Source organism: Empidonax traillii, unplaced genomic scaffold, assembly GCF_003031625.1.
Source record: "Empidonax traillii isolate 1590-97213 ecotype Southwest subspecies unplaced genomic scaffold, ASM303162v1 scaffold712:size431070, whole genome shotgun sequence".
Lineage (NCBI taxonomy): Eukaryota > Metazoa > Chordata > Aves > Passeriformes > Tyrannidae > Empidonax > Empidonax traillii.
This window is the reverse complement of record NW_020955905.1, coordinates 208,045-235,819: the sequence shown is the minus strand read 5'-3', so window position 1 is coordinate 235,819 and position 27,775 is coordinate 208,045. Positions and strand designations below refer to the sequence as shown.

The window sequence follows — 27,775 nt, the reverse complement described above, 5'->3', positions numbered from 1 at the left end:
ACATTTACTATATCTAACTAATCACTGCTGCTTAATTAGTGCTCTCTCTGAGTAGGTGTTACATATCCCACACGGTTCTGCAGTGGCTACTCCACCTCGTTATTAGTGGTGGAGCTTGTCCTGTCCTTGATGCTTCCACGACACCCTTCCCTAATTTCTTGTGTGTTTCTGTGCTGTAGCTCTACAAAACACACCCCCTCCCCCTTTAAAAAACCCCTTCAGCCCATTCTCAGCCCTCACTTTTTCTCACCAACCCCCTCACACCCATTTCTCACACCGCCCGTCGGACGCATCGCGCAGCTCCGCAGACCTCCAGAGCCACTTGGGAATCTCTGCCCTGGAGATCCGGGGTGCCAGGGGTCCTCACCTTCTGCTCCAACCCCAACAGGTGACCCTGCAGCAGAGGAGTGGTCCCCCTGGAGCGTGTGCTCGACCACCTGCGGGGAGGGCTGGCAGACCAGGACCAGGTTCTGCGTGTCGTCTTCCTACAGCACCCAGTGCAGCGGCCCCCTCCGGGAGCAGAGGCAGTGCAACAACTCTGCCGTGTGCCCAGGTAGCTGTGGGCACCAGGGGAAGGGAGGTGCATGGAGGATTGACTGCCTGTGGTACTCTCCAGTGTGATACTTCTGGAAAACCCCGGCACGGGGAAGTTGTGGCTGCCCCGTCCCTGGCCAGGCTATGACGGGACTTTGAGCAGCCTGGTCCGGTGGAAGGCGTCACTGCTCATGGCAGAGGGTTGGACTAGATAATCTTTTAGGTCCCTTGCAATGCAAACCATTCTGTGATTCTTGAAGGAAGATGTTTTTTGTTGCTTCTTCCTTCTCTTTTCTTCCTTAAAGCCTCGCACAGAGACCCTTGTCAGACCAACCACTATGAGATGGGCACCTGTTTTGTCTGGTGTGGACAATTCCACGCTGCCTAAAGTCCATGAGCACAGGGCACCTGAAAGGCAGGTGCCTTTAAAAAACCCAAACAAAATATCAATGAGGCCCTTCCCTTGCCTCCACAGTGCTTTAACTTTCCTCCCCTTTTTGTTTTGTTTTGGGAAAGAGAAGCACCGGGTGACTCAGCTGCTCAGATTCCAACACTGGGCGTCAGCAACAACCAGTGCAAAATCAGGGTGAAACACTCAGGATGTTGGTGGGTGATGAACTGAGAAATCCATCACCTCTGTTTTCATACTATTTCTCCCAAAATGTTGATGAAATTGTACATTCTGGGGAGACTGGAGCCTACAAGAAAGATGGAGAGGGACGTTTTACATCCTGGGTTAGTGGAAGATGTTCCTGCCCATGGCAGGGGGGTTGGAGCAAGACGGTTTTTAAGGTCCCTTCCAACCCAGGCCATTCTATTATTCTATGATTCTATGATTATTTGGAAGATTAATTCTGTTAAATTGTGTTATTCATGTCTCCTGACCAGCAACATCAGTGTCCAAAAGCAATTCTACAATGGTGAAACCACCACCTGTGGCGAAAACGCCATCCACATTCTTTCCTCTATTTCCTTCTCAAGTTATTCCTTATCATGCTCAAGGCCTGTTGACAATTAGCTTGGAACACCCTTTCCTGACACTGGGAGATCAGTCACTGTTAGAAACTGATGAAGGACTGGAAAAGTACCTGTTTTTTGGGAGGTTTCTTCTTTTCTTGAAATATTACTGATTTGGCATTTGTTTTTCCACTAAAGCTGGAAAGAATAAAGTCCCTCCAGAGAGATCAGTGCATTCTTATAATATTTGATCTTTAGAGATTACAGTGACTAAACTTCCATAAATATCTTGGCCAGATTAGATTAAATTAGATTAGATTGGAGAAGATTAGATTAATATAAATTAGCAGGCTAATTGGATTAGATTAATATAGGTTAGATTTCTAATTCCAGGAGTTACCAGTGATTACTTTGAGCACTGTTGGAGCTTGTTGCCCATTCTGTTTTACTCTTCCAATTCTCCCTAGTTTTGCCCCTGTGGTGCCACTGACCTATGACAGTAATCAAGGCTACAGCTTTCCTGAAAAGATATAAAATGTTGTAGCCTTTCACAATCCAGTGAGAAAATGTGTTGAGGGGCAGAAATAAGGGTAGGAAGTGTAAAAATGAGGGTGATGGTGTTTCCTTAAGTGTGGTGGGGATTTGTACCTCTCGCATTTTACCCAAAAAGTGACGTTTTAGCTCAAAAATCTAAAAAACAAAACAAAACAAAAAAAAACAACTCACTCCTTTCTGCCTCCCTGGCAGTTCACGGCACCTGGGACGAGTGGTCTCCGTGGAGCCTGTGCTCCTCCACGTGTGGGAGAGGCTACAGGGACCGGACCCGCACCTGCAAACCCCCCCAGTTCGGCGGCAACCCCTGCGAGGGCCCCGAGAAGCAAACCAAGTTCTGCAACATCGCGCTCTGCCCAGGTAAGGACAGTGACAGATTAAAAACCTTCCCCCCCCCACTTGCAGCAGGTCCCCCCTTGGCTCCAAAAATGCCCTCAAAAAGCTCAGCCAGGTACGTGGGGACTCCAAAGGAATATTGCACATCCTGCACCGCCCCGAGGAGGATCCTCTGTAAGGAAAGAGCTCGCTGAAGAAGCAACCCAAAGGTGCTTTCTGGGGTTATTCAGCTCTGAGTTTGCCCTCTGTAATCTCTCCCAGACGACACCTCACACGGGTTGGATCTATTTCCAAGGCCATCTTAAGCTTCTCACCTGTTCTCTCCATTGAGTGGTTTAAACCTATTTTGCCTGTGCTTATTGTTGTGCTGGAATTAATTAATAGTTTTATTTGCTTGTAATATATGGGCATTAATTCGCTGTATGTGCAAGTTTAATTCACTGTATATGGAAGTTTTCTCTGTAGCTGGTCCTGCTTTGGGTGCTGAGATGGACTAAGACTCCTGATTTGGCCTCCCCTGCCAAATTTTAATACTTTTAAACACTTCTTCCCTGCCTCTAGATTTCAATTCCAGATGCCTCCCCCTGAGTTTTGCTTCTGAAACACCAGAAAGAACCTCAAGATGAAATTAGTTTTACTGCCTGGAAATCCCTTCATGCTCCTGTGGCTTCCTTCCTCTGAACCAGACTGGCCCAGGATTTACAACAGAGCAGCACCCCTTAATTTAGCTCTGGTTGTCCTGGTGAACATGAACTGAGCATGAGGGAGCTCCCCAAAATTCCCTCCCTCTCCCAGGGTAATGTCAACTGACATTTTTCCAGTTTAATGAGAATCATTATGAGACATTATTATGACCCCAGAGGAGGAGAGGGATTGTGGGAGTGATGAGAACTTTGTGAAAACATTAGTGAGAAGCCTCCTGGCATTTCCCATCGAGTTTTCGCTCCAAGTAACTATCCTTGGATTTTTTGGCCGCTGCCCAGAAGACTCTACTTGGAATGAGAACATCCCAGACACTAAATCGACTCTGTCATAAAAGAAGACAAATTGAAGAAGTCAGAGCTGGCACTGCTTGGGCAACAAAGCATACCCTGAGTTAACATTGATCCATAATTAATTTAAATACAAATAAATACGTGGAATGGAACAGCGGTGGAAAAGACAAGCAGCCCAAACTGCGAAGGCTTCAGCTCTAATTAATGCCACAAAAGGCAATCAGGGCCTTGGCAGTGCCAAATGAGAGCAGCGTCGGGGGAATCACTGAAGCACAACAATGGGTGTTTGTCACACCAGGCACTCATTACCACCCTGCTCTGAGGGTTTATTACCACAGCTGATGAAAACGCTCTGCTGGCAGGGACAACAAGAGCCTTTGTTCCTCAGGAGCAGTGGGAACCACAGGCTGAGCCCCCCAGGTCCTTCGGGGAGGGAGGAAAGGAGGAAGGCAATGCCTGCCTCTGCACAGCCAGGCTCCAAGGAATGTTTCTGATAGACCCACATAGTAGTGGGAACGGTCTGGGATGTGGCTGGGGTAGAAAACCCTCAGCATCCTGGCCAAGAGGCATCTTCCCGCCAAGTGCAAGAGGCTGGTGTGGCCAGTTGTGTTTCTCCATTGTTTAAAACGTCTCTGAAATTACAGCCTGATTCAATAAAAAGAAAAAATAAAAAAGAAGAAACAAATAAAAGGAAGAAATGAAGAAATAAATACAATTAAGCTAAAAAAAAAAAAGTGTGTGGGGGGGAAATAAATAAAATTACCTGTTCAAGAAGTGTTTGGACAACACCCTCAGGCACGTGGCGGGATTCTTGGGGTGACCAGTGCAGGGTCAGTTGGACTCAAAGATCCTGACGGGTTCCTTTAAACTCATCATATTCTACAGTTCTGTGATTGTATCCCCCACTGAATGACCAAATTATGGGTTTAGCTCTTTTATTTTCCTACCTCCAGATGCTGACACTTGTGGCAGCCAATCACCACTGCTGCAGCAGTGGGGAGACTGTTGGTTAATTCGACCCTTTTTTTTTTTTTTTTGGTAGATGCAACTTTTGTTGGTAAATGCACCTTTTTCCATCAATGAAACTTTTAATGTTATAAATACAATCTCGGTTTTCCAACATAAGGGAGAGTTAATGACAGGCAGACATCGTCATTATTAAGAAGGAATTCTTCCCTGGGTGGGTGGGGAAGGCACAGGCTGCCCAGAGAAGCTGTGGCTGCCCCATCCCTGGAAGTGTCCTAGGCCAGGTTGGATGGAGCTCTGAGCAACCTGGGATAGTGGAAGGTGTCCCTGCCCATGGCAGGGGGTTGGAATTGGATGATCTCTAAAGGTCCCCTCCAACTCAAACCATTTTAAGATTCTACAATTGGTTCATGGAAACTTAACAGTGCTGCCTTCAGTCAGAAAAGCCACGCTAATTTATACCTGCTAGGACCTTCTTTGTGGAGTTTTGGATCATTTCCAGAGAAGAATCACCTGTCAGACACCTCAGCTTGCATTTCCCCTCTTTGGGATTGATAAGTCCTGGCACGATGCCTTGAATTTGTGCACAATGAAAGCGTCAGTCTTGGATTGCTAAAAACCAGCACCTTTTGGAAGTACCTTTCTGCCTGCCTGATTTTTCCCGCCTCCTGAGCCCCTCTGAGTTAACAGTTGTTCATTTGGATGGGTTTTGACGTTTTTTTTACTGAGTTTTTGCAAACAAAAAGCTGCTCAGCTGCGATGGGGATTATCCAGGGCTGATGGAGTCCTTGCAGATTTCACGGGGGACCAGTTTGCATATATTTTACTTGGACAGGCAAACAAAGCCGGAAAAAAAAAAAAAACCAAATGAGCTGCAATGTGCTTTGAGCCGGAATTCAGACTTTTCAGGGATTCAGGTTGTATTTCTGAGTGAGACCTGGCAGCTAATGAGAGCTAAACAGAGCATGATGACCGCTGCTAATGAGCAAAAAGTGCTGCAGGAACAGCAGAGTGGGTGATGGATCTGCCGATCTGGGACCAATTAGGGTGTAACTGCCACACTTGGGAATGCCTCAGCCCTTACCACGTTAATAAGATGTATTCCTGTTTCTCTCCAACCCCGTCCCCATCATAACCTCCCTCCTCTATTAAATTATCAGAGACACTGCTGTGTAGAGACACATCAAACCTGTCAGTGTTAATTCAGCTGTGAGAGAACTACATTGACCACACACACACACACACACACACTCTGCTCCTGGTCTTGTGTTGGAGCACACCTTTGCTCTCACATTTATTTCCTGGCTATCAGCATAGATTCCTGTGGATGACACTGTGATCGAAGTTTTCTGCACGTGTTTTCATAAAGAAGAGAGCACTGTGTTCTTGAGAAGGTTCTTTCCCCGTGGACTCGTCCACTGCTTTGGTGAAAAGTGGGTTCCTTAAAAAAAAAAACAACACTGATTGCCCCAAATGGGAAATGTCCTGGTAATGTAATGATTCCTTCAAAGTGCTCAGTGGGAACACGATCCATGATCCATGCTTTGATGTTATGTCGGGATCAGCAATATTATTACTCTTGACTCTTCATGTTGGAACGTGCAATATCAATAATCTCAACTTTTGTGGTGTTGTGTGGAGTGTGGGACACAAAAATGGGAATGTTGTGGCACTCGCGTCCTGTCGGAGCAAAACATTCCAGCTGGAGGCCGCAGAGGGTCCCGACAAACCACTGTTGGCAGGTCGTCCAAACATTTTTTTGGGGTGACCTTTGCCCTCTCTCGCGCTGACTCTGGTTTGTCCCTCCCCTCCTTGATCCGCTGTAGGCAAAGGCTGGAGTGCCTTGCACGTTTCCTCTTTCCAGAGGGAGCGATTTTCACATTCCGTTTGTTTTCCTTCTTTGGGCCACTCAGTGGACGGCAACTGGAACGAGTGGTCGAGCTGGAGCTCCTGCTCCGCCTCCTGCTCCAACGGGACCCAGCAGAGGACCAGGGAGTGCAACGGGCCCTCCTACGGCGGAGCCGAGTGCCAGGGACACTGGGTGGAGACCAGGGACTGCTTCCTGCGCCAGTGCCCAGGTTGGTCACCAAGCAATTTTCTCTCTTTTTTTTTTCTCTCTTTTGTGAAGTTTTCCTTCGGGCAAGACTTGCACCATTTGCAGCAGTGGCGCAGTAACAGGGAGGTTTGGGCCTCCACGGCAGCAGCCTAAAATCCTCTCCTAAAAGAAACCTCTAAGACTCGGTTTGTGAGTTTTAGAAGCCAGGCATTGCTTGATTCCAATGCCCTGGAAAGATTCCAGCACACCCAGGGTGCCCCCCTGGGGATCAGCTCACCAAAGTGCACACAGAGGTGTCTCCACTACAGCTTCTATGTCAACATTACACTGATGCCTTAAACTCTGTATCATATAAAACTTTAGCATAGCTCTTTTAGTACCTTTTAATACCTACTTTTTTAGCTCTCTAGTACCTTTTAGCACCTTTGTACGAGATTTCCAAAAATGTTTAACATTCCTCGCTGAGAATTCCAATGGACAAAGATTTGAGCAAAGATTCTCCAGCTTATCTGGAGAAAATGTTCTTGGAATAAGACATAACAAGGGGCACACCGCTTGATATAACCAAGTCAAAACTACTCTGAAGCCTTGAAGCCATTCCAAGCAGGACAGAGATGATGAGGAGAAGGACAGGGATGAAGGGGTGGTTGTTCTGTAACCACCAGCTCAAATCTGGGAGGTGTGTCTGAAGGTGGGACAACAGGGAAGGCATTTTTGGGGCTGGGTAATGAGGTAATGCCCAGATATTATGGTATTATAAAAATTGTAAAGGCCTGTGCTGTGGGTGTGTGCAATATATAAAGGCACCACAATTAAGGAGCTGCTTTCTACCATTCTGCAGTCAAAACTGTCCAGAGAATTATTTCTCTGATTTTAGGCACCAACAAAATTACTTTTTTTTCAGTTCCCCACCTTCCTGTTACATATTCAGAACATTTCCCACCACTTATTAACATATATACATATCCTTATAAGGTCTTTGGGGGGGCTTCACTGGGGGTCTTTGGTGGTCTTTTCTGTCTGGAGCCCCCAAAGTGACTGCCTGGTGACCCTCTTGCAAACAATACACCTGGTTTTAGAGTAACTGGGTGTTGCTTGGCTGCTGCCTCAGTTCCCTTCTTTTGTTTCTTTGCTTTGCTTGGTTAGTCCTTTCGAATCACTTGGCTCAGCTACAGGTAGTTTTTGTGGTACATTCTGCTGAAAAATCTATTAGTTCTTGTTACATCTCAAAATTCTGATACCAAAATGCTCCAGGAGACCCCAGAGAGGTGAGTGATTACCCACAGGGAATGTGTCTGTTGTAACCTTGGATATCAGCTTTTCAGGATGAGCTTAAAAATCCCAAATAAAATATCAGTGGGACCCTTCCCTCTCTTCCAGAGTGCTTCAGCTTTCCTCCTCTTTTTGTTTTGTTTCTCTTCTCCCTCTGTTTCAAGGCTCCTGGTTATATTTGAAGCAAACAGGGAAGCATCTCCCATTGTATCTCAACTTTGAACCTTATCTGTGACAAGGTCTGGAACAACAAACCTTTAGTTCATGTCTATCTAAGACTTGTCACTTTACTCATCTATCTTTGAGTTAAAATAATAATAATGACAGCAATAATAGTAATAATAATAAGGATAATTATAATAATAATAAGGGTGATAATAATAATAATAATAATAATAATAATAATAATAATAATAACAATAATTCCTGCTGTCCCTGCTTCTGTTGTTGGTACCTTACATTTAGAATAATCATCTTGTCTTCAGTTTCATGCAGAAGAAGCAATGAGAATAAAAGCAGAGACCAGAGCACATCTAACACCAGAAATATGTGTTTCTGAGACTGGCATCAGCTCTGTGGAGTTTGCTCCTCTTTCCCCCCCCGCCCCAGAAATCTTGAGAGAGGCCATTTTAATGGAAACACTTTGGTCAGCTGGTGTGGAAAATATTCTGAGCTGTAAAGAAGGCTTTGAACAAGTAGAAACCTTCAAGATTGATCAGGAATTAAATTTTATTGGTGTGGCTCTCCTGGCCTGTTTCCTGCCTGTCCCTGAGTGCTCCTATTCTGTTAGACCATGGATTTGAGAAGGGCTGCACTCCTGAGATGGAGAGTCCCTTTCTCTCCTTTCTGAGGGAGCAGGGACAGCCAGAAACAGCTCAGCCTCTTTTATGCACTTCTCATCCCTTGCTCAGGTGACAAAACACAGTTCTTTCCACTTATGAGCATAGAAACCTGTAGCTCTTCATCCTGGTCTACTATTTCCTCAGGAAATCCCTGTCCTCTCTGGTACCATCATCGTCTGAGGTACTTAGCACAGGTGTTGAGCTTTCCTACATGGTCTCCAGAGGGTTTTGGTGCTTAGTTACCTCACTCCTTGTTTGAAATTTATGGAGAATTTCAAGGACAAAAGGGGCTTCACAAGTCATTTTTTGGACAACTTGGTCCCCCTGATTTCAGAGTTATCTCAAAAATAACTCTCAAAGAGTTATTTTCCACTGCACAAAAACATATCACTAAAGAAAGCACCAGAATTCTGTGCTGTCCCTCTTCTTTTGTAGTTTTCTTGTACTTCTTGGAGAAGACAGAGATCCCCCACCCTCCCAAAAGGAGTTCCCAGACCCAAGATGATGCACTAAATCACAATTAAAACCCAAATATTGAGCAGCAGAATAAGGCCTTGTTCTAGTTGTGCCACTGAGTTGTTGTGATGCAGCAAAGGAGAAGGTTTCCCTACCTTGCAGACTTGTTGTGAGGGCTAATTAACATCTTTATGTTGCTTTGATAAATGCCATTGTTAGTGCAAAAGAAGCAGCACTTGGATAAATGTCATTGTTAACATAAAAGAATTCACATTTCCAGTGGATCCATAAAGATGTTGGGAGAAGATACAACTGAATGAGACAGCATCCCAAACCTCTTTCCAAGGCACACGAAACATCAGTGCAATGGAAACAGCTGGAGGGAGGTTTATTTGATGTTTCTTCACGGTTGTTTTGCCCAGGGGCTCTGCTGGTCCCTCTAAATCCCTCAGCCAGACCTTCTCTGGGAAGGCCTGTATTTACACATACATTGTACATCCCAACTGAACTCCAGCTGTGGACTTTGCTTGGCAGGTGTGGTTGAATTCCCTGCCCACCTGGAGAGTGTTCATGAGCACAGCCCCAAATCTGAGCCTGAGGAGAGAGAGAGGGCTGCTTTTCCAGGGAGTGAGGATACTGAGGAGGAACACAAAACCACCGTTTGACTATTAAAGAGCTGATGCAGTAGAAAAGGACACATTTTGATTTAATGTCTGTCGAGAATCAAAGATCCAAGGTGGGAGACCAGCCTTCCCACCAAGCCATGCCCTGCTCACCCTGCGTTCCACTGCTCACCTTGAGACCTCTCCTCCTTGGGTTACATATTATGTTTGGGACTAAATAGGCTGTTTCTCTCCTGTTTTTGTTTTTTTTTTTTTCTGTCTCCAGTGGATGGGAAGTGGCAGGCCTGGGGAGTGTGGGGCAGCTGCACCGCCACGTGTGGGGGTGGAACTCAGCGACGTGACCGTGTGTGCTACGGACCTTTCTTCGGTGGAGAGACTTGCCAGGGTCCCAAGGAGGAGTACAAGCAGTGCAACGACAGAAAGTGTCCTGGTAGGTACCCCAGAACCCCTCGTGGTTTGCCTTGTGGGAGAGGGGAGTTTGGACTGTGGAAAGGGCTTCCATGCCAGAGAGCCGAATGCTACAGGAGTTGGGAGCTGGTAAGAGCCAACACATAACGCAGGCACAAGATACACCAAGGTCTTGACTTAATTGTTGTAGAATCCAGTGCAATCATGTTGATTTAGTGAATACTTGGTCAGTTCACCAGCCCAGCCTTGGTGGTTTTCAGCTTTTCATTGCCGTAAAGTTGCGAGAGGAAAAGAGATGCTGTTTGGTAGCAAAAACTGAAAGCAGGGTCTCGAGTCCATGAATTAGTTGAGCACTGAGGATGCTGCAGTGGTTTCCCACCTCTGGGAAACCTGCACACCTCTGGAAATTTTAAAAAAAGACATCTCTGTCCACATCTGTCTGAGCCTTCCCAATCTCCCCCTCCTCCAGAGTGCAAAAGCTGAATGAAGGGCGAGAGAGGGCAGGGGAAAATACAGGGCTGAATGTGAAAAGCAAGCTGTCCCAATTTAATTGAGACAAGGGTCTTTTGCTGAGGATGGATTAGGAGAAAAAGACCCAAACCTTCTTTTCTAGCAATTATAGATCCGAAATTAAGAGGCTCCGATTGAAGGAAAACAAATTATGGAAAAGGGAAAAAAAATAACAGCCGGACTATGACACAAGAACAAGTGGGAATGTTTCTGTCTGTCTCTCACAGACTGTTCAGAGACCAAAAAAAGGCCTGTGCACCATTTTGACTTTCTTTCTCAATCTGAGTTGAAGCTCCTGGTGAAATTGCTGGTGGGGAATCAATGGCCTGTGTGATGTTGGCAGTCAGATTGCATCGATCCTAACAGGCCGTGAGTTTTGACTGAAAGGGTAATTAATTGTCAGAGCAGCTCAGTGAGAGACAGGAGAGGTTCTCGTGGCAGCATCCTGGCATTCCCAGTGAAGGGGGGTGTCTCCCTACAAGACAGGAGGCAGCAGTTTTGATGCAGATGTTTCTGGGGGCAGATGTGACACGTGGAGGACGAGCTGACCCTCAGACTCCCTCACAGACTGCTGAAGACAAAGAGATGAAAGCCAAAAAACTTCAGCATGGAAGTTCCAGCACGTTTAGCTCGGAGATAACAGAGAGAGAGAGGCTGTGACAGCACAGTCACTCTCTCCAGCTCCACTCTAATAAAAGACATCACCTCTCCTTACAAGCTGTGCCTCTCAATTAGCAGTGGCGTGTGAGAATCTCTTCTAACTCCGCCACAAAGCTCTCCCACACCACAGAAAATCTTAGCACAGGGTTGTCTGGTGGTGTCTGCAGAGTGATGCAGATTTAGTTCAGCTTCAGTGTGTGCCAGCTGGGGCCCTGACAGAACAAGCCCAATCTTTTCTTCTCTTCCTGCAGGGGTTGATGCCTGTGCAGTGCTCAAAAGGAAAAGGCACATCTCAGGGACTGGGCCCTGCTAAAGGTTCACAACCAGAAGGGTCTCACTGCAGCTGTTAATTTGCAAGGGAAGGAAGAGGTGGGGAAACATCAGAGGCTAAAAATAAACCCGCTCGATTTGTTCTCCAGAAAGTACCAAATGCCGGCATGATTTGATTTGAACAGAAGAATTGAACTTAATTGGGTTAGTTATTAAAATCTCCCAGTGCAAATAGGTTACTCTGGTAGAAAGGATTTTGTTGTGAGGCAACATCAAAAAGAAAAAAAAAAAAAAAGGAAGAACGGAGGAAAGGATAAAATGATTCTTTCCTGGCCTGGGAATTGCTCCTGCACTTGCTGGCAAGACACCACCAATCAGTGTATTTTTAAAGAGCATCTCTGATCCACAGCATCCCTCAGCGGTCCCCAGGGACACTGCAGGGGTGAGGAGACCAGCAATGCTTGACAGGTCAGCAGAGAAGAAAGGGGAGGATGGATCTGAACATTCTCCCTCCCTGCTTTTTGATGTGTTCTGCTGTTTTGTAGCCAAGGGTGGCGATAGAAGCGCCAACCCCACGCCCCAAACCCTCCTTTGAAGCAGGGGAGGATCTGTGACCCTGGTCAAAGCACTGCTCCAGAAGAAAGGGTTTGGAACTCAGCTCCCTGCTCTGCCCCAGGCTCTCTGGGTGGCCCTGTGCTGGTCATGGCTGGGGGATTCAATCAACCACCTCTTTCCCACCTGTGTTCTGCCCCATCTACAGAAGTCATGAGCTGTTTGCACAGGGACTGGTCCTGTGTGTGCAGAGCACAGCTGGGGTCCCTCTTACCCTCCAGGGTTTCATTACAACAGTGATTACCCACAGGGGAGCTTTAAAACAGGGGAAGCAGCATCTGTTTCCAAGCAGAGAGTGCAACTTTTTCATTCCCAGTGTCTACTGGGGAGGAATCCATCTCTGATCTGCAGCTGGGGCTGGAGCCACACACTCCTGGAGCCTGGCTGCAGGAGCAGTGATGTTGAGGCAGCTTGTTGGGTCTTGTAGGAGTTCTTCTAAGAAGCAGGACTTGCCAGGCCCATAATTTTAGGTTTGAGCCTCGCCCAAAGCCAGGCTGGGCTCTGGGTAGTCCCAGAGCAGGAGTGGGTTAAGTCCTGACCAGTTGTTGGCACTCACTCAGCTTCCTTTTTATTGGTAATTTTACTTGCACAATGAATAAAAACGTGATCAAAAACTATTAAATCAAGTTTTTTCTCCTCCTCACCCTCAGGAGTGACAAATAGCTTTAACACCATCCTCATGGCTCCCTCAGCTTTGCATGCTGTAAGTAATGAGTTTCTCAGCACAAAGATCTCCCGTGGTGAGTGTTTTTCTCCCAGATCCCACCGGTTCTGGGGCCGACTCAGCTCCACCCACAGGCAGAAGCATCTCAAAACTCCCTTCCCAAGAGCTTTTTCTGTGGTGTCTCAAAGCCCATTTCTGCAGGAGGCTCCTGGACTTCGCAGCAGCGTTTGGGAACGAGCTGCTGATGCAAGTCCAGCTTGTCAGTGGTCAGATCTTCTCCCTGTGTCCTTGCACAGGATGGAAGCAGACAGAGGACCTGAATGAAGACCATCCAGGGGATATGTCCATCTGTCCATCTTTTTTAAATTCACCTACTTGTTCTTTCCTTCATTCTTACTCCGACTGATTTATGCCAAGCCTTGGTTTAGATACACCCAACCCTGAAGGATGGAAGAAGTGGAGTCTGGAGCTGTGGGGTTCCCTCAGAAAAGATGGACATCTGCCCGTTAAAATTAAGAAATAAAACTCCTTAGTAGAGTGTTTTAACATCAGTTTTCTTGCAAAGAGCTGCCACAGGGCAAGGCAGATGAGTGAGTGGACTTTCCCAGGTTGTTCCATGGATATTGGTGAGCTGATCCTCGGAATGGTTGGATGCCCAGTTTTCAGACAGGCAAGGCAAATTGCAGAGGGTTTAAATGGCTTTGCCAGGGCCATGCAGGAGCAGCTGCAGAGCTGGGAGCTCAGCTCCAGACCTTCTGGCTCACACCACGGTGCCCTTCCCTTCAGACCCTGCTCCCATTTCCTCCCTCCGTTGCCTTTTCCAAGCCCTTGTTGAGGAGGGAGCTTTACCGATGGAGTTTTCTCTCTCCTTGCAGAGCCCCATGAAATCTGTGACGAGGAAAGCCTTGGCTCTGTGGTTTGGAAGGAAACTCCAGCTGGGGATGCTGCCGCTGTCCGGTGTCCCCGCAATGCCACTGGTAAGGGCGACTCCGGGATGGGGAGATGGCCCATCCTCAGGATAACCCTCGTCCTTTGTCTCCTGGATGAAGAGAACCTGGTTGTGGGAGGACAGGAGAAGCAGATGGGCTTCCCTCACATCTTCTGGGGCTAAATTAACTCTCTCTGGGTTTCTGTGGCCCTTCGCTGTTTAACAACAACGTCTTGGTTCCTACCAGACGATTTGAGGTGGTTTCCATCCACCTCCTGCCTGGTCCTGGGACAGCTTTGCAATTGAGGGTATCTGTGGTGTATTCTCCCTGGTAACTACAAATATCTTTGCAGAGCAGGTGGGGCTTTGTCAGAGCTCTCTAGAGCTGGTGGTTGTGTTTCTCTCCACTGCCCATAAACAAGATGGTGCTTGAAAGCAGGAAAACCTGAATTTCATGGTCCACTTGTGCTTAGGAAACACAGCACCTGTCTAAACATTTATTCGGGTGCTCAGGTCGAGGGTCTGATTGTGGGGATGTGAAGTGATGGGATCTGGACATCCAGGTGTTATCTCTGGTGACCATGACTTTGTGTTCACTGAGGACTGGAAAGCAGGGCAGAGAAGGCTCCAGGAGACACACTGAGACTTGTCCTCAGCTGGATGTTCCTCCCTCCCAGGGAGGAACAGAAATATGGGCTGCAGTGTTAATAATGAATTTAAGTGAATAAATAATGAATTAATTATGAATTTAAAGGTTTTATTTTGTTTGAGGGAGGTGGTTGGATACAGACCAGCCCTGCGACTCTGAATTAGCTTGGGACAATCGTGTTGTTCCAAATTCCGTCCTAGAAGGGCTATATCTGTGGAAAGGTCACTGAATCCTTTAGCAGACCCAGCAAACCTGTTCCTCAGAGACTCTCCAAATTGCACCCTGATGGCTTGGGCAAGGAGATCCCCTTCCCTTCTTCCTCTCTGATAAGTCTGCTTTTTTTTTTTTTTTTCCTTCACAAAGGCATGTGATTATCACTGCAGACCCCCCCTGCAGACTGGAGCTGAGGGAGGGCCTGGGGGAGGACTGAAAGCAGCTCTCAGAGTGTTTCAGCTGCCGCAGGGATGGTGTTTATTCTCCTCCAGACCGTGTGGGCAGCACAAGCCACTCTGCCTGGTTTAGTTGCAAGTACCAGAACAAGCCACCTGGGGAGGCTCGTGGGGCTTCCCAAGCCATAGAAGAATGTTGTCCTCCAGGCCAGGATTTTAGAAAAAAAACAAAACCTTCCTTTCACCTTGACTAGCCATGTCCAGCTTGTTCATTTTTGTTTTCATGCCCAGTTCCTTCTGCTGCCCTGCAATAATAAAACGCAAGAGGAGGAAAAGTAATAAAAATAATCTCTCCTACATGCTTGCATGGGTTGTTCAGGCCCCTGCAGGTGACTCTGCTGTCCTTTGGACTGGTAGCTATGCCTGAATGGATGCACTGACCAGTTCTGGGTGACCTCCATGGAATTGTTAAGGTTGGAAAAGAGCTCTAAAATCACCAAGTCCAACCATTAACCCAGCAGTGCCAGGCCCACCACTAAACCACATCCCCAACTGCCACATCTACATGTTTTTTGAACATCTCCTGGGACAGTGATCCCACCACTTCTCTGGGCAGCCTGTTCCAATGCTTGACAACCCTTTCCATGAAGAAATTTTCCCTCATACCCCATCTAAACCTGCCCTGGTGCAACTTGAAGCTGCGTCCTCTTGTCCTATTGCTTCCCACCTGGGAGAAAAGACCAGGCCCCCTTCCCCCCCCCCCCCCCCCCCCCGCATTCTTGGCTTTTCATCCTGTTTTCCTCACTCCCATATTTGCTTCTTTCGTTTTCCAGGGCTCATCCTTCGAAGGTGCATTTTAGATGAGGAAGGCATCGCTTACTGGGAGCCCCCAACGTACATCAAGTGTGTTTCTATTGATTACAGGAACATACAGATGATGGTAAGGCAGAACAAGTCCTCACTCAGTAGATCTGGGATCTTCCTAAATGTTTGTTACGTGGCTATAGTTACAGAAAAAAGAAGGAAAGAGACATTTCCATGTGAAAAGGAGGTGCCGGCTCTGCCTTGATTTTTTCTTATCTTGTGATGCACAGACACTCCAAGGACAAAGGATGGTTCCTTTCAGGATGTTTTAATACACATCTTGGCAGATCCAGGTTCTACCAGGTCCTTCATATCACATTATCATTAAGTATCACTGTGACTGTATCACTATTTTATTTACAAACAAGCATCTCACTTTTTGTTAATCTTAAATTCATTGCCGTGATGAATTTCTGCTGGGCTCCTGTGGTTTGCCTTTAGGAGAATTGCCCTCCCCTGTTCAGGGCAAGCCAAAGTCTGTCCTAAAATAATTCCAAATTGGTTACAGGAAAAGAGGGTTTGGGAGGAAAAATGTAGTCAGCTGGCTTGGGCTATGAGCAGAAGAAACTCTGTTGTAGGACAATCTCTTCTGAACCTCTACACAACCTTTCCTTCATGGGAAAACAAAAAAATTCAGTTTCCTACCATTTTAGAACCACTTAGAATACACTTCGGAGTCCATCGCTCTTTCTAATCATTTTAAGAAAACCAGAGGCTCTCAGGCTAGCAGAGATTGTCAGATTGATCTCATCTGCACCCTGAACTAGAAGGAAGGTCAAAAACCTTCCCCCAGAGCTCATTAACTTGACTCTGGCTGTCCCTAAAGTGTTTGTGTCACGTTTCTCCTGTGTCTATCAGACCAGGGAACATCTTGCCAAGGCTCAGCGTGGGCTGCTGGGAGATGGGCTGTCAGATGTGCTCCAGAACCTGGTGGAAATCTCCCAGGACGGGACCAGCTACAGCGGGGACTTGCTGTCCACCATGGACGTACTCAGGAACGTGACAGAGATCTTCCGCAGGGCTTATCACAGCCCGACCTCTGGGGATGTCCAGGTGAGCTGAGAAGCCACATCCTGGAGGCCAAGGCCTGGTTGGAGATGTGTTTGCATGCCCAGGGCTCCAGGTTTGATCACCTCCTTTTTTGCAGCCGATACAGGGCTGATGAAAAGCCACAGTGTTTTTTTTTTTTTTTCTCCGAGTGTCTTCCTGTATGAACAAACTCTCCCTTCGAGGTTGTTGAAAGGTTTAGAAACTGAGAACTTGAAAGCCAAAGTCACTCTGAGCTGTTTCAACCTGACAGCACTTTACTGTGGAGTCTAATTGGTATAAGAACATCATTTGGAAGGGATTTCAGTCTTAATGACTGGAGGTAAAATGATCCTGTAGCATCGGGTACATGAATGTTGATGCAGGGGAAAATGTCCTCAAGCCTTCTCATCCCTGGCTTTTACTTTCAGCAGCTGCTCACAGAGCAGTTACAAGATATCCCCTTGGGATGGGTCATGAACCCATGGCTTGAAACATTAAACTGATCCTACAGGATCTGCAAAGAGTGGTAAAAACTAGAGAAAAAAAAAATCAATAGTCTTAAATTTCCTTCCTTCTCATAGAGTGCTGCAAAGGCCCTGCCATGCAGAGCACCCTCTGGATCAATCTCTGCTTCTCTTGCCTGGTAGCAGGTCAAAGAGGACCATAAGGGATATATTGGAAATGACAGAAGCAGTGGAAAATAGGATAGAAAAGAATTTGTGTGAGGGAAGATCATCTTTTTCTAATCAGTCCCTGACAGACATGGACCAGTAATAAATACAAGACATATTCCCAAACCAACCCTTTAGGAAATATAGCAGTCAAAGTGAAGGCCTTGGGGGAAAAAAAGCCCTGTTGGCCATTAACTTCCTTGGGACCTGTGGAATGCTGTGGGACCCTTTGGGAATGGGACCATGAGAACACCCTTGGGGCATCGCTGGTTCTCAGATGTTCCTCCCACACCACGGGGTCCTTCCCAGCCTGGGCTGTGTTTGACTGACCACCTCTTTTGTCCTCTTTTGTCTCCCCTCTCCAGAACTTTGTCCAGATCCTCAGCAACCTTTTGTCAGAGGAAAACCGGGAGAAATGGGAGGAAGCTCAGCTGGTATGAACCTTCAGCACCTTCCCTGAGAGGGAACTTGCTTTCAGCACAGGGTTAAGCCATGAGGAGAGGAATTTCCAAGTGTCTACATGGTCTCCTAGCTCCTTCTTGCCCAGAATTTTTGAATATTAGGAAAAGGTTCTTCCCCCAGAGGGTGGTTGGGCACTAGAACAGGCTCTCCAGGGAAGCTGTCACAGCACTGAGCCTGACAGAGCTCAGGGAGTGTTTGGACAATGCTCTCAGACACATGGGGTGATTCTTGGGGTGTCCTGTGCAGGAGTTGGACTCAATGATCCTTGTGTGTCTCTTCCAACTCAGGGCACTCAATGATTCCATGATTCTAGGACGAGTTGTGTGCCACATGTATCTGTTTCAGCCACAGACCACAAAATATCCTCATCCAGCAATGCTTTTCTCCTTGGGTAAAACCTTATGATGAAAGAGCCAGGTCAGCTTCAGAGTCTCTGCATGGAGAACAGTGGTGGATACCAAATTTTGGATAGTCCTCAGAGGTTGAGTTGGAGCTGATAACCCTGCTGGCTTGCTCTGATTCCACTCTTTCCTCTTGCCAAAGTGAAGAAGTGGGATGACATGGGTTTGAGTTCCTGGCTAAAAAAGTTGCAGGACAGGCAGGATTTTCAGAGCTGGGGTCTTCCCAGCATGAGCTGGGCATTGTTTCAGTTTTGTTTTGTTTTATTTCTCCCCTCTGAAGGTTGGGGATCCTGCTGAATTCCCAACCCCCCATGCCTGGAAGTGTTCAAGGCTAGGCTGGATGGGGCTCTGAGCAAATATGGTCTAGTGGAAAGTGTCCCTGCCCATGGCAGAGGTTTGGAGCTAAATGATCTCTAAAATTCCTTCCAACCCAAGCCATCTATGATTCCATAAACAATTCTGCAGCTAAACTCTCACGTGTTAGGGGATGGGTTTTGTAGCTGTGTTTTCTTTGGCTTTCACCTCTTCTGCCCCAGTTGAACTCTCTGTTGTGGGCTTGTCTCAGACCTATTCCTCGTCCCTTTGCCATTCTTTTGACAAGCCCTTGGGCTGGCTCAGTGCTGTCATCTCACTGCAGCTTTTGGGCACCACATCAGAGTGAAAAAGCTCTGCCTCAGACCAGCAGCTCTGCTGGAAGGTTCCACGGCAGCTCATTCCTGCCGTGCCCATTCCTCAGTATCGCACCTTGGAATACAAACACTCAACTTGCTCGACTCCCAAACGACCTCAGCTGGCAGAATAACCTGGACAAGGAATATAACTTAGCCCTTGTGAGAGGCCAGTCCTGTGGAAGGTGCTTGGAGAGGTGGCTCAGAACGTGGCAACTCACTTTTAGCCACAGGTTGCTGCTGAAAAATTCCAAACAATTGAGTCAAAATCAGGCCCAGAGTCCAGTTATATTCACTCCAAACAGGGAAGGCCTCTGGGGAAACTTTCAACAGCAAGTGCTGGCACACTTGTTGGCAGTCCAGAATGGAAGACAAGGACCTGAATATATTTCCTTCATGCAGCAGGAACTCTGTCAGCAGCTGAGCTGCCTTCTCTTCTCCCTGATATGTTGTGTTTTCCCATTGCATTTGAATGAGAATGATCTGTCTCCAGGTGGGATAAAGAACCATCTCAACGTGCTCCTGGGCACACTGGCTCCAAGTGTCCCTGCCTGAGCAAATGTGTTGGACCAGGCGACCTCTGAGGTCCCTTCCAAACTAAACTCTACTGAGGTTCTGTGGTTCTGTGACCAAACCCTTGGTTCCAAGCCTTCAGGTGTGTGTACATATTTCAGCAGAGAGCAGAGGAGACTGTCAGGTTGTCATGACAACAGGGAAACCCTGTTGATGCCCTCAAAACCAGCTGCAGCAACTCTGTGTGGCAGTTCCTTCCCACTGGCTGTCCCTGTGCAATCTGCTCTTTGCAGCCCAGCCTGCTGCCAACACCACCAGAACCTACATGTGGATTGGGAATATCATGGGGAGGAGGTTTGTTTAATGGGAATTGAGAGCCCAGCACTTTAGAACAGAGAAATCTTTGTGGACAGGATGTCAGCAGTTTTCCACAGTCCCTTGTTTTTCCCTTCAAAGCTGCTGGATCAAAATCACTCCCTGCATTTCCTAGGATCAACCCATTCTTTTAAAACAAAGTCTTTGCCTCCCAGTTTGATCATTAAAAAACAAACCTAACTTCATCGTTTCCACATCCCAAAACCCCCTGTGCCTTCCACTCCCCCAGGCAGAGATGTTGTTCAAGGTAAATATAAACCAAAACAACCCATAGAAGTACTCACAGAAGGGATACTGTGCTTTTTGAGGAGATTGTGTTCACCATTATATGATAAAAACCCAAAATGCAATGGCCGGTGTAGCCTGGATTTAGTTTGACTTTGTGATTTCAATCTGCAGTGGAATATAAAATATGCAGTCAAAAATAGCTTCCTCACTTACTTCTCCTCCTTGTGTGCACACCTGCTGTACTGGCAGGACTTCTTGATCTCGTCCTGATGCAAATTTTAGTCTTACCAAGATTCCTTTGGCTCAAGACCCACAAGGCCACCCTCGTGCTCCTCGTCCACACGCTCGAAGGCTCAGCCTTCCTCCTCCTCCGTCCCATCCTGCTCGTCCCCAGCCGTCCCTTCAGCTCTGCTCAGCCACCTCAGGAAGGTCTGGACCACAGGTAGGAACTGAAAATGCTGTGAAAGGGGTGGAAGAGGAAAAGAAGGAGCTGAATTCTTCAGCCTCTCGTGGTATTTGCTAAGCTCCTGTCGGCAAATGTGAGGAGGAGACAGCACAGCTTGTTTTCAAGTGGATTATCTTTTATGGAATCTGTCACTGGGAAACGAGTTATTGTTGAACAGCCTTCTGTGAGCCTGGTAAAATACAGGTGAAGAAGAGTTATTACCACTATCTTTATCAATGGGAAAACACCAGGGAAGAAAGAACAGACAGCAAAGATCCAAGACAGGTCCTGGACCACAAATTTGGTTATTTGGAGAGTGAGATCCTGCCAGCAAAACAGGAAAGGAGAAAATCAGCCAGAAAGGAGAAAATCAGTCCAGAAAACGCTTTTCTGGATAGGATTATGTGGTCTAGTGCCTGGGATTCAACATTAAACTGTGGATGTCCTTTGGTGTGGCTGCTCTTTGTGAAATGACAGCAAGATTAACTACCCGGTGGAGGTAATGCTTTGTGGGCTCCATGTCAGTAGAGAACACACACATTTTATATATATATTTATATATATACACCATTAAAAGTAGAGCAAATACATTTCTCAGGCCCAGTATCACAATACCTGAGTGTCAGGGAAGTCTCAGGCTTAGGAAAGGCTCTTGGAATTTGACAAAGGGCAAAGCTTCAGTACCTCAACACCAACACATCTTCACTCTCTGGATGTGCAATTCCAAATGCCTCTGGCTTTGGGCCAAATACTCCAGTCAGTGGGCTTGGAAATAAAGTAGATGATTTTTAAGGTACCCTCCAACTCAAACTATTCCATGATTCTTTGATTCTCTGATTCTGTGGAAGTAAATACGTAGGTTGTCTTCTGCTCCAGACAATCTCAGATACTTCTGTTTGCTTTAAAACATCGCCCTCCAACCCAAGTTTTACCAATCTGAATGCCACATTATTATTTCTTGCCCCTATTTCTAGGCCTCCTTTTAGGATTTCTCACTCCCCATTCCTCCCAGCTCCATGACACTCCCATTATATCCAGCATATGCTTCCAGTTCACGTGTGAGGGCTGGAATCTTTGCCCACAGAGAAACTCCTGCTGTGCTCATTAGTGTCTGATCTACTAAATATTGTCCCTCTCTCTTTGCAGATAGGGCCAAATGCCAAGGAGCTGTTCAGGCTCGTGGAGGATTTCATTGATGTCATTGGCTTCCGCATGAAGGATTTCCGGGATTCCTACCAAGTGACGGACAATCTGGGTGAGTGGATTTGCACTCCCCACCTCGGATAGAGAGCCCATGGAGCCCTTAATTACTGTGCAACATGTGTAAGCTGGGCTGTGGGGAGGGAAAGAGGGGAGGCAGCAGGTGGTGCAGCACTGAAAGGTCCTGGGAAACACAGGGAAGGTCTTAAATATGAGGTGGGCTTTTCTCCAAATAATTTAGGATTTCACCCTGGACAAGAGATGTCCGTGGAGAGATATCCAAGAGGTATCTATAGAGCCATGAATGGAGAACAGGCAAACTGGGCAGAATGAGTCTCTTCCTTTTATTTTTTGAACACCAGAGCTGCACAGCAGCCAGTGGAGTGATGAGGCAGCAAGCAAACAGCAGGCAGCGTGTGATTTATCCTGTGTGCACAACCCCAGCGTGCAACTTGTTGCCAGAGGATGCTGCAGAAGCCAGAAAGTGCAGATGGGTTCATGATGGGATTAGGAAAGTGCACAAAAGAGAGGCCCATTGGTGGCTGTTAAAGTTGATGATCTGGATACAGCCACTGGCTGAGGAAGTCCTGCTGATTGCTGGGAGGACAGACCAAGAGATGTCTTGCTCTGTTCTTTCTCACACTTCTTCTTCTTATAATCTGCTGTTGGCCACTCCTGGAGACAAGATGCTGGAGCAGTCTGGCCCCTCTTCTGCCAGGTTTAGTGCAGGCAGGGCCTTTCCAATGAAGCCCTAACAGGGCCACCTCCTTTCATGCCTAAACACCACCTGAGGAGAGCATCTCTCCTACAACTCTCAAGATACAGCCTCTCTACTATCTGATTTCCCAAAATTGCTTCCAATATTTGGGGTTTTTTTCAGCACATGTGAGTTTATTGAAGCTGGTTTGTTGACTGGTTTTACCTCTTGCTCCTCTCTAGTCCTCGGCATCCACAAACTGCCTGCGAACGCAGCGACCGACATCACCTTCCCCATGAAAGGCTGGAGAGGCATGGTGGACTGGGCCAAGAACTCAGAGGACAAGGTCACTGTCTCCAAGAGCATCCTGTCTTCGGGGCTCTCAGGTAGGCAGCACAGCCAGGGCACTCCAAGAGAAAATTCCTTCTTCGTTTTCCAAGCGGTTCTTTTCATTCTTCAGATCCTCCTTCCAGCTCAGCTGGATTTGGTGACAAATGCCTGGACACCCAGAGCATTGATGGGTGGAGGCTGGAGACTGGGATTTGTTGCTACCAGAAAACCTTTGGACTCCTGTTGTCACACCAGGACCTCTTGTCTTGGCTTTCCCTACTGGGAATGGAATCAACCGTCATTTCTACTTGGGAAATCTGAGGTCAGGAGCAGTTGAGTGACAGCCCTGAAGGTAAACAGTGAGTCACTGTCAGAGCAAGGATCATGTGAAGCTCTCCTTTGGTTTTGCTGTGCCTTGGAGACACCCCGATCTCCCTGGGAGAAGTTGGGGCGTGTTGGAAGGGTTATCACAGCTTGTGTGTTGTGGCACCTTCACCTTTGGAAAGCTTTGGACAAACTGCTGACACCAGACACCTCCTGCTCTGAGGCTGAGGGCTGTCCTAAAAGTACCCAGCTCCTCCTGGTGTTGTTTTCCAGGTTTCTATTAGCAGCATCCTCACACAGAGCTGCTCTGGGGCCCCCAAGCTGCAGCGACTGTGCAAACAAAAGGTGACATCCACCCTGAAGAAACAAATTCCCATCAGTGCTCACCTCTCCATGGTTTCCTGAGTACCACCCAGGGCTCTTCTGCCTCTGTTTTGTTCAGTATCTTGTGCTGGTGATTTATTTTTCGAGGGTTTCTTTAGTGATTAGAGTGGAGATGCACTTCTTTTAGCTTTGATCCTCACTTCCCTTTGCCTCTAGGGAGTAGGAGTAACTATCCTGAGCTAAGGGATGGAGACAGGCAGCTTCATGAGACCAGAACCAAACTCCCTCACTACTGGGCACTGATTTTGGTGGGTCAACACTGATTTGTGCACTTGGGTGAAATAACTGCCCTGCAAGCCTGTCTGTCAGTCTCTCCCAGCTCTGTGTTCACCAGCTGTCCCCAGTGGGCCCAGTTTGGTGATGTGAAAGAAGGACATGCAGAGTTTTGCCTGCCCTGCACTGATGGAGCAAACTCAACCTCAGTACAAGGCATGGGAGGAGCCCCAGCTCAGGGCCCTTCCCCAGGCTTCCTCAGCATTGCTTTTCACTCGTCCACTTGCTTTTTTCCCTTTAAAAAATCCATCTGCAGGGCTGCCTCTGCTGCTTGGGCTTTATCAGGGGAGCTCTTGCTTTTTGCAGCTGGGCCCAGCGAGGCAGCAGAGGAGGAGGAAAAGGGAAAGGAGGAGGAGGTCAAGTGATGTGCCCAGAGGTCACACAGATGATTCAGAGGCTCATCTGGGACCGTGGTCCCCAGGCAGCACATGAGTTTTGGGGTCAGACGGGGCGCAGTGGGACAACTCCCCTTCTCGCTGCCCTTGTCGGCCCGAGCGCGGCTCTTCCCTCTGAAGGCTTGATGACTCTGGACGGGTCCAAATGCCTCCAGGTGGCTGCAGGAGGCCTTCCCACCCTGCAGAGCCGCCTGCTGGGGTGCTGTCAGAGGGATTAGTGGGGTTTCTGAATGGGGGCAAGCACCGGGCTGGCCGTCTGGGATGAGTGAACCAGGTGGATGCCGGGTCACCCCGAAAGGCGCCGGGCCCTCTCTGGGGACCGATGGAGACCCGGTGTGGTGACAGCAGGCACTGCAATCCCACCACAGCCACTCTGGCATTGTCCATGCCCCGACAGAGTCCCGATCCTGCAGCTGGGGGGGGTCCCATGGGGACAGCTGTCACCCCGATTGTCTCAGTGCCATTGTCTTCTTCCCTTCCCCGCGGTGTCCTGCAGTGTCAGACGACTCCTCCGTCTTCGTGGTGGGGACTGTGCTGTATCGGAACGTGGGCAACATCCTCTCCCTCCAGAGGTAAGAGGGGCTGCCTGGCGAGGGTGGGAGGGCTTTCCTGCTGATCCCTCTGGCTGCAGAGCCCTGGTTTTCCAGGGGAAAAGTGAAGGTCACTGGGGGCAACGAGACAGTGAGAATATTTTGCCTCCCCCCACGGGCTGATGCCTTGCAGGCACCACGTGCTGGAAGAGCCCGGGAGGTTTTCCTCATCCCCACCCGTGTGCACCCAGGATAGGAGGGGAGGCACAGAGCTGCTGCCTCATCCCTGCCTGCCACCCTTTGGCCTCCGGGCACGGATTCTCACACGAGGGATTTTGGAGGGGGGTGGACAGACGGGGGGGAGATGGATGCTCAGCTGCCTCAAGAGCTCCCGGAGAGCTGCCAAACCCGGCTGAGCCCTCGAGAGCATCGCGGCAGAGACAGGCTCGGGAGGAGAGCAGCAGCAGCAGCAGCACGCCTGGCTGCACATGTCTACCCTGTTCCCGGCCTCTGCAAACTGCCTCGGGCACCGAAGCTTTTGTGCTCAGCGCTCCCCTTCCTTCCCTTCCATCCTCTCCCTTTTTTTTCTCGCTCCCTCTCTCTTTTTTTTTTTTTTTTTTAATTTTTTTTTTTCCCCGAGACCGGTACTGAGGCAGTAAATTAAGCATCCTAAGGCACCTTCTAAATCTGTTCTGCACTGATTAGCGTGAGCCCATTTACCATAAACACCAGGGCATCTCTCCTCGCCGATAATCATTTAAATACCTCCAGATTTAGCGCTGGCAATGGCAAAAGAGCTCCAAGTGAGTGCAGGGAGGAATTAGCAAGTCAGCCAACTGTATTCTGTAATATCTTCCATTACAGCAGTGGGAATTAGATCAGAAGGGCAATAAACATCATTGGCTCAAATGATCCAGCAGTATTTCAGCTTTCTCTGGCCAAGCAGGGAATGAGCTCTGATAACCAGCAGCTGCAGCAGCCACAGCCTCCGAGCAGCATTCCCACAGGAGAGCTGATTTAAGATGTTCCTTAATTAAAGGACAGTCCCTCTTTAAAAAAAAAAAAAAAAAAAAAAAATCAAGAGTCTTGAATCACCTGTGGAGAGTCAAAGAAAAAAAAAAGAAAAGAAGAGAAATAAAAGCAGCAGCAGTAAAGTACCTCTTACTTCACTGCTGTGCAAATGGACAGAGCATTGAAAAGGAGAATGTCAGAATGTCATTAAATAGCCATGTAGCTACCTACGGGTAAAAAATGATTCTGACCACAGAGGAGAGCAGCTATTCCTGGGTACACATAAGCAACATGGACCCAGATCCCGGGTTTGCAGAGTGATTTTTCCTCAAAGGAAAAAAAGAAAAAAAAAAAAAGGAGATTTAACTCAGTGAACAGCACCAGCTGAGCTGTTCCTAATTGTCCCAATTTACCTCCCCCAGGCAGCAGCTCCTTCTCTGACTCACACATTACTCTGTCCCCTCGGATCCAGAGAGCCCCGTGGATCTTGGCAGCTGTGACAGTGGAGATGGGATGCACACAAAACCTGACTTTTCAAGGCAGGGAGGTGAGCAGAGCTCAGTCCCGGCTGGACAGTGCTGGACAGAGGACACGGCAGAACCACCAGCCTGGCACCTCCCAGCCCCGTGTGCCCGACAGGCTGTTTAGAGATGTTTGCACACTCTTTACAGCCGCTCAGGAGCCCTCTGAGCTCTTGTTCCAGCCCCATCTCCATGTGTTTTGTTTTCCTCCCAGAAGCTGGGCTGCAACTGTGCTTTTAGGAATAACGACTCATCTCCCTCCTGAAAGATCCCCCGTGATGCTGAGTCCTTCTCCTCCCCCGGAAAGCTGCTCAGATGCTTAATTACCTTCTCTGCTGGGAGCCTGGCTCTCATTTTAAGGCTGAATTTGTCTGACTTTCACTTCCAGGCACTGGGCCTGGTGACTGAGAAGTTCCTCACTCCTCAGATATTCTTTTGAACAGGAAACTCTTGTGTGTTTTTCCAGCACGTGGATCAATTTTCTGTCCCTGCTTTGGTCTCTCTGAGTTGTTTCTTCATCTGAAAGTGGAATTGAACCAGACAGTACAGTGGAATCCTGACAAGAGGGGGTTCACAGAGCAGATCTCTGCTTCGTCTCAGTGGAAGGGACCTAAAAGACCATCTCATTTCAACTGCTGTACCATGGGCAGGGACTCATTCCACTAGCCCAGGTTGCTCAGAGCCCCATCTGGCCTGGCCTGGAACAATTCCAGGGATGGGGCAGCCACAGCTTCTCTGGGCAACCCATGCCAGGGCCTCACCATCCCCACAGGGAAGAATTTCTTCCTTACAGCTAATCTAAATCTCTCTTCTTTTAGTTTAAGACCGTTCCTCCTTGTCCCATCACTATCTGCCCACGCAAAAAGTCATTCTGCAACTTTTCATAAGCCCCCTTCAACTCCTGGTTGAGCTGTGACCACCTGGCCATTAACCAATCTCCACCACACCAGTGACCTCTGTGTTCCTACAGCTTCCCACGCTGAAAAATCAGATGTTCTTTCTGCTTTTGCTTCACTGCATCGATTCTCACCCGGTCCTCGGCCTTCAAAAGGGTGTTTTGGTGTCATCTGTGTTGCTCATGCAAATACTCAGCAGCACTGAAGCAAGAGCTGACCCTCACAGACACAGCTACTAATGAAGACATGCACTGGTGGTTACCTTCCAGCAGATCCTGGTTTTAGCTTCTTACAGCTGCTGCTCCCATTGACTTGCTCTTTTACTTTTCATCTGTAGGCTGATAGTTGTGCTTTATCACTTTTTTTTTTTTTTTTTAAGGAAAATATATTATTATTTTTCTTCTTTACCCAGTGCTATTGTTCCCTCTAGTGTTGTTGGAATGGTGGCTTTCTGAGCATCCACGTGCACATCCATGGATAATTCCAAGTGGGGTTTTTTTAAGCCTTTTTTTAAACCTTCTTTTAAACCTTCTTTTTATTGTTACTGCTTTTGAGCAAGTGTGAATCTTTCCCACCTAACTCCTTTGTAAAAAGAAATATAAGAGCCAGAAAGAAAAGTGTATGATTTTATTAGCAGCTGTCAGTTTGGTGGAGATTTGGATAGGGAAAATGTTCCCTTGCCCATGGGTGCCACAAGGGTTGGGAGCAGCCTGATGCTCTGCCAGCACCAATTCCTTCATGGCAGAGTTTTCAACTGCTGATTGTGAGGACCTTTTGCTTATTTAAACACAAATAATCTGCAGAAGCAGCAGGAAAAACTGTGTATTTACATTTTCAGTGTCCAGGGAAGTGCCTGCAAAGAGTTTGGTTTTCCAGGAA

General features: G+C 47.7%; 1 protein-coding gene across 10 annotated transcripts in view; it reads left to right on the top strand.

The window, feature by feature from the left end:
- ADGRB1 (adhesion G protein-coupled receptor B1) overlaps window positions 1-27,775 on the top strand; it is a 285,345-nt gene that overhangs the window by 135,444 nt on the left and 122,126 nt on the right. For 9 of the 10 annotated variants that reach the window (XM_027900132.1, XM_027900130.1, XM_027900131.1 and 6 more), the window contains 11 exons: window positions 389-553; window positions 2,239-2,403; window positions 6,245-6,418; window positions 9,855-10,019; window positions 13,589-13,690; window positions 15,513-15,619; window positions 16,402-16,596; window positions 17,609-17,677; window positions 21,482-21,590; window positions 22,475-22,618; window positions 24,435-24,510. In XM_027900132.1, coding sequence (XP_027755933.1) covers window positions 389-553; window positions 2,239-2,403; window positions 6,245-6,418; window positions 9,855-10,019; window positions 13,589-13,690; window positions 15,513-15,619; window positions 16,402-16,596; window positions 17,609-17,677; window positions 21,482-21,590; window positions 22,475-22,618; window positions 24,435-24,510 — 1,471 coding nt within the window. The remainder of the gene's footprint in view (window positions 1-388; window positions 554-2,238; window positions 2,404-6,244; window positions 6,419-9,854; window positions 10,020-13,588; window positions 13,691-15,512; window positions 15,620-16,401; window positions 16,597-17,608; window positions 17,678-21,481; window positions 21,591-22,474; window positions 22,619-24,434; window positions 24,511-27,775) is intronic. The other variant, XM_027900125.1, reaches the window with a different exon arrangement.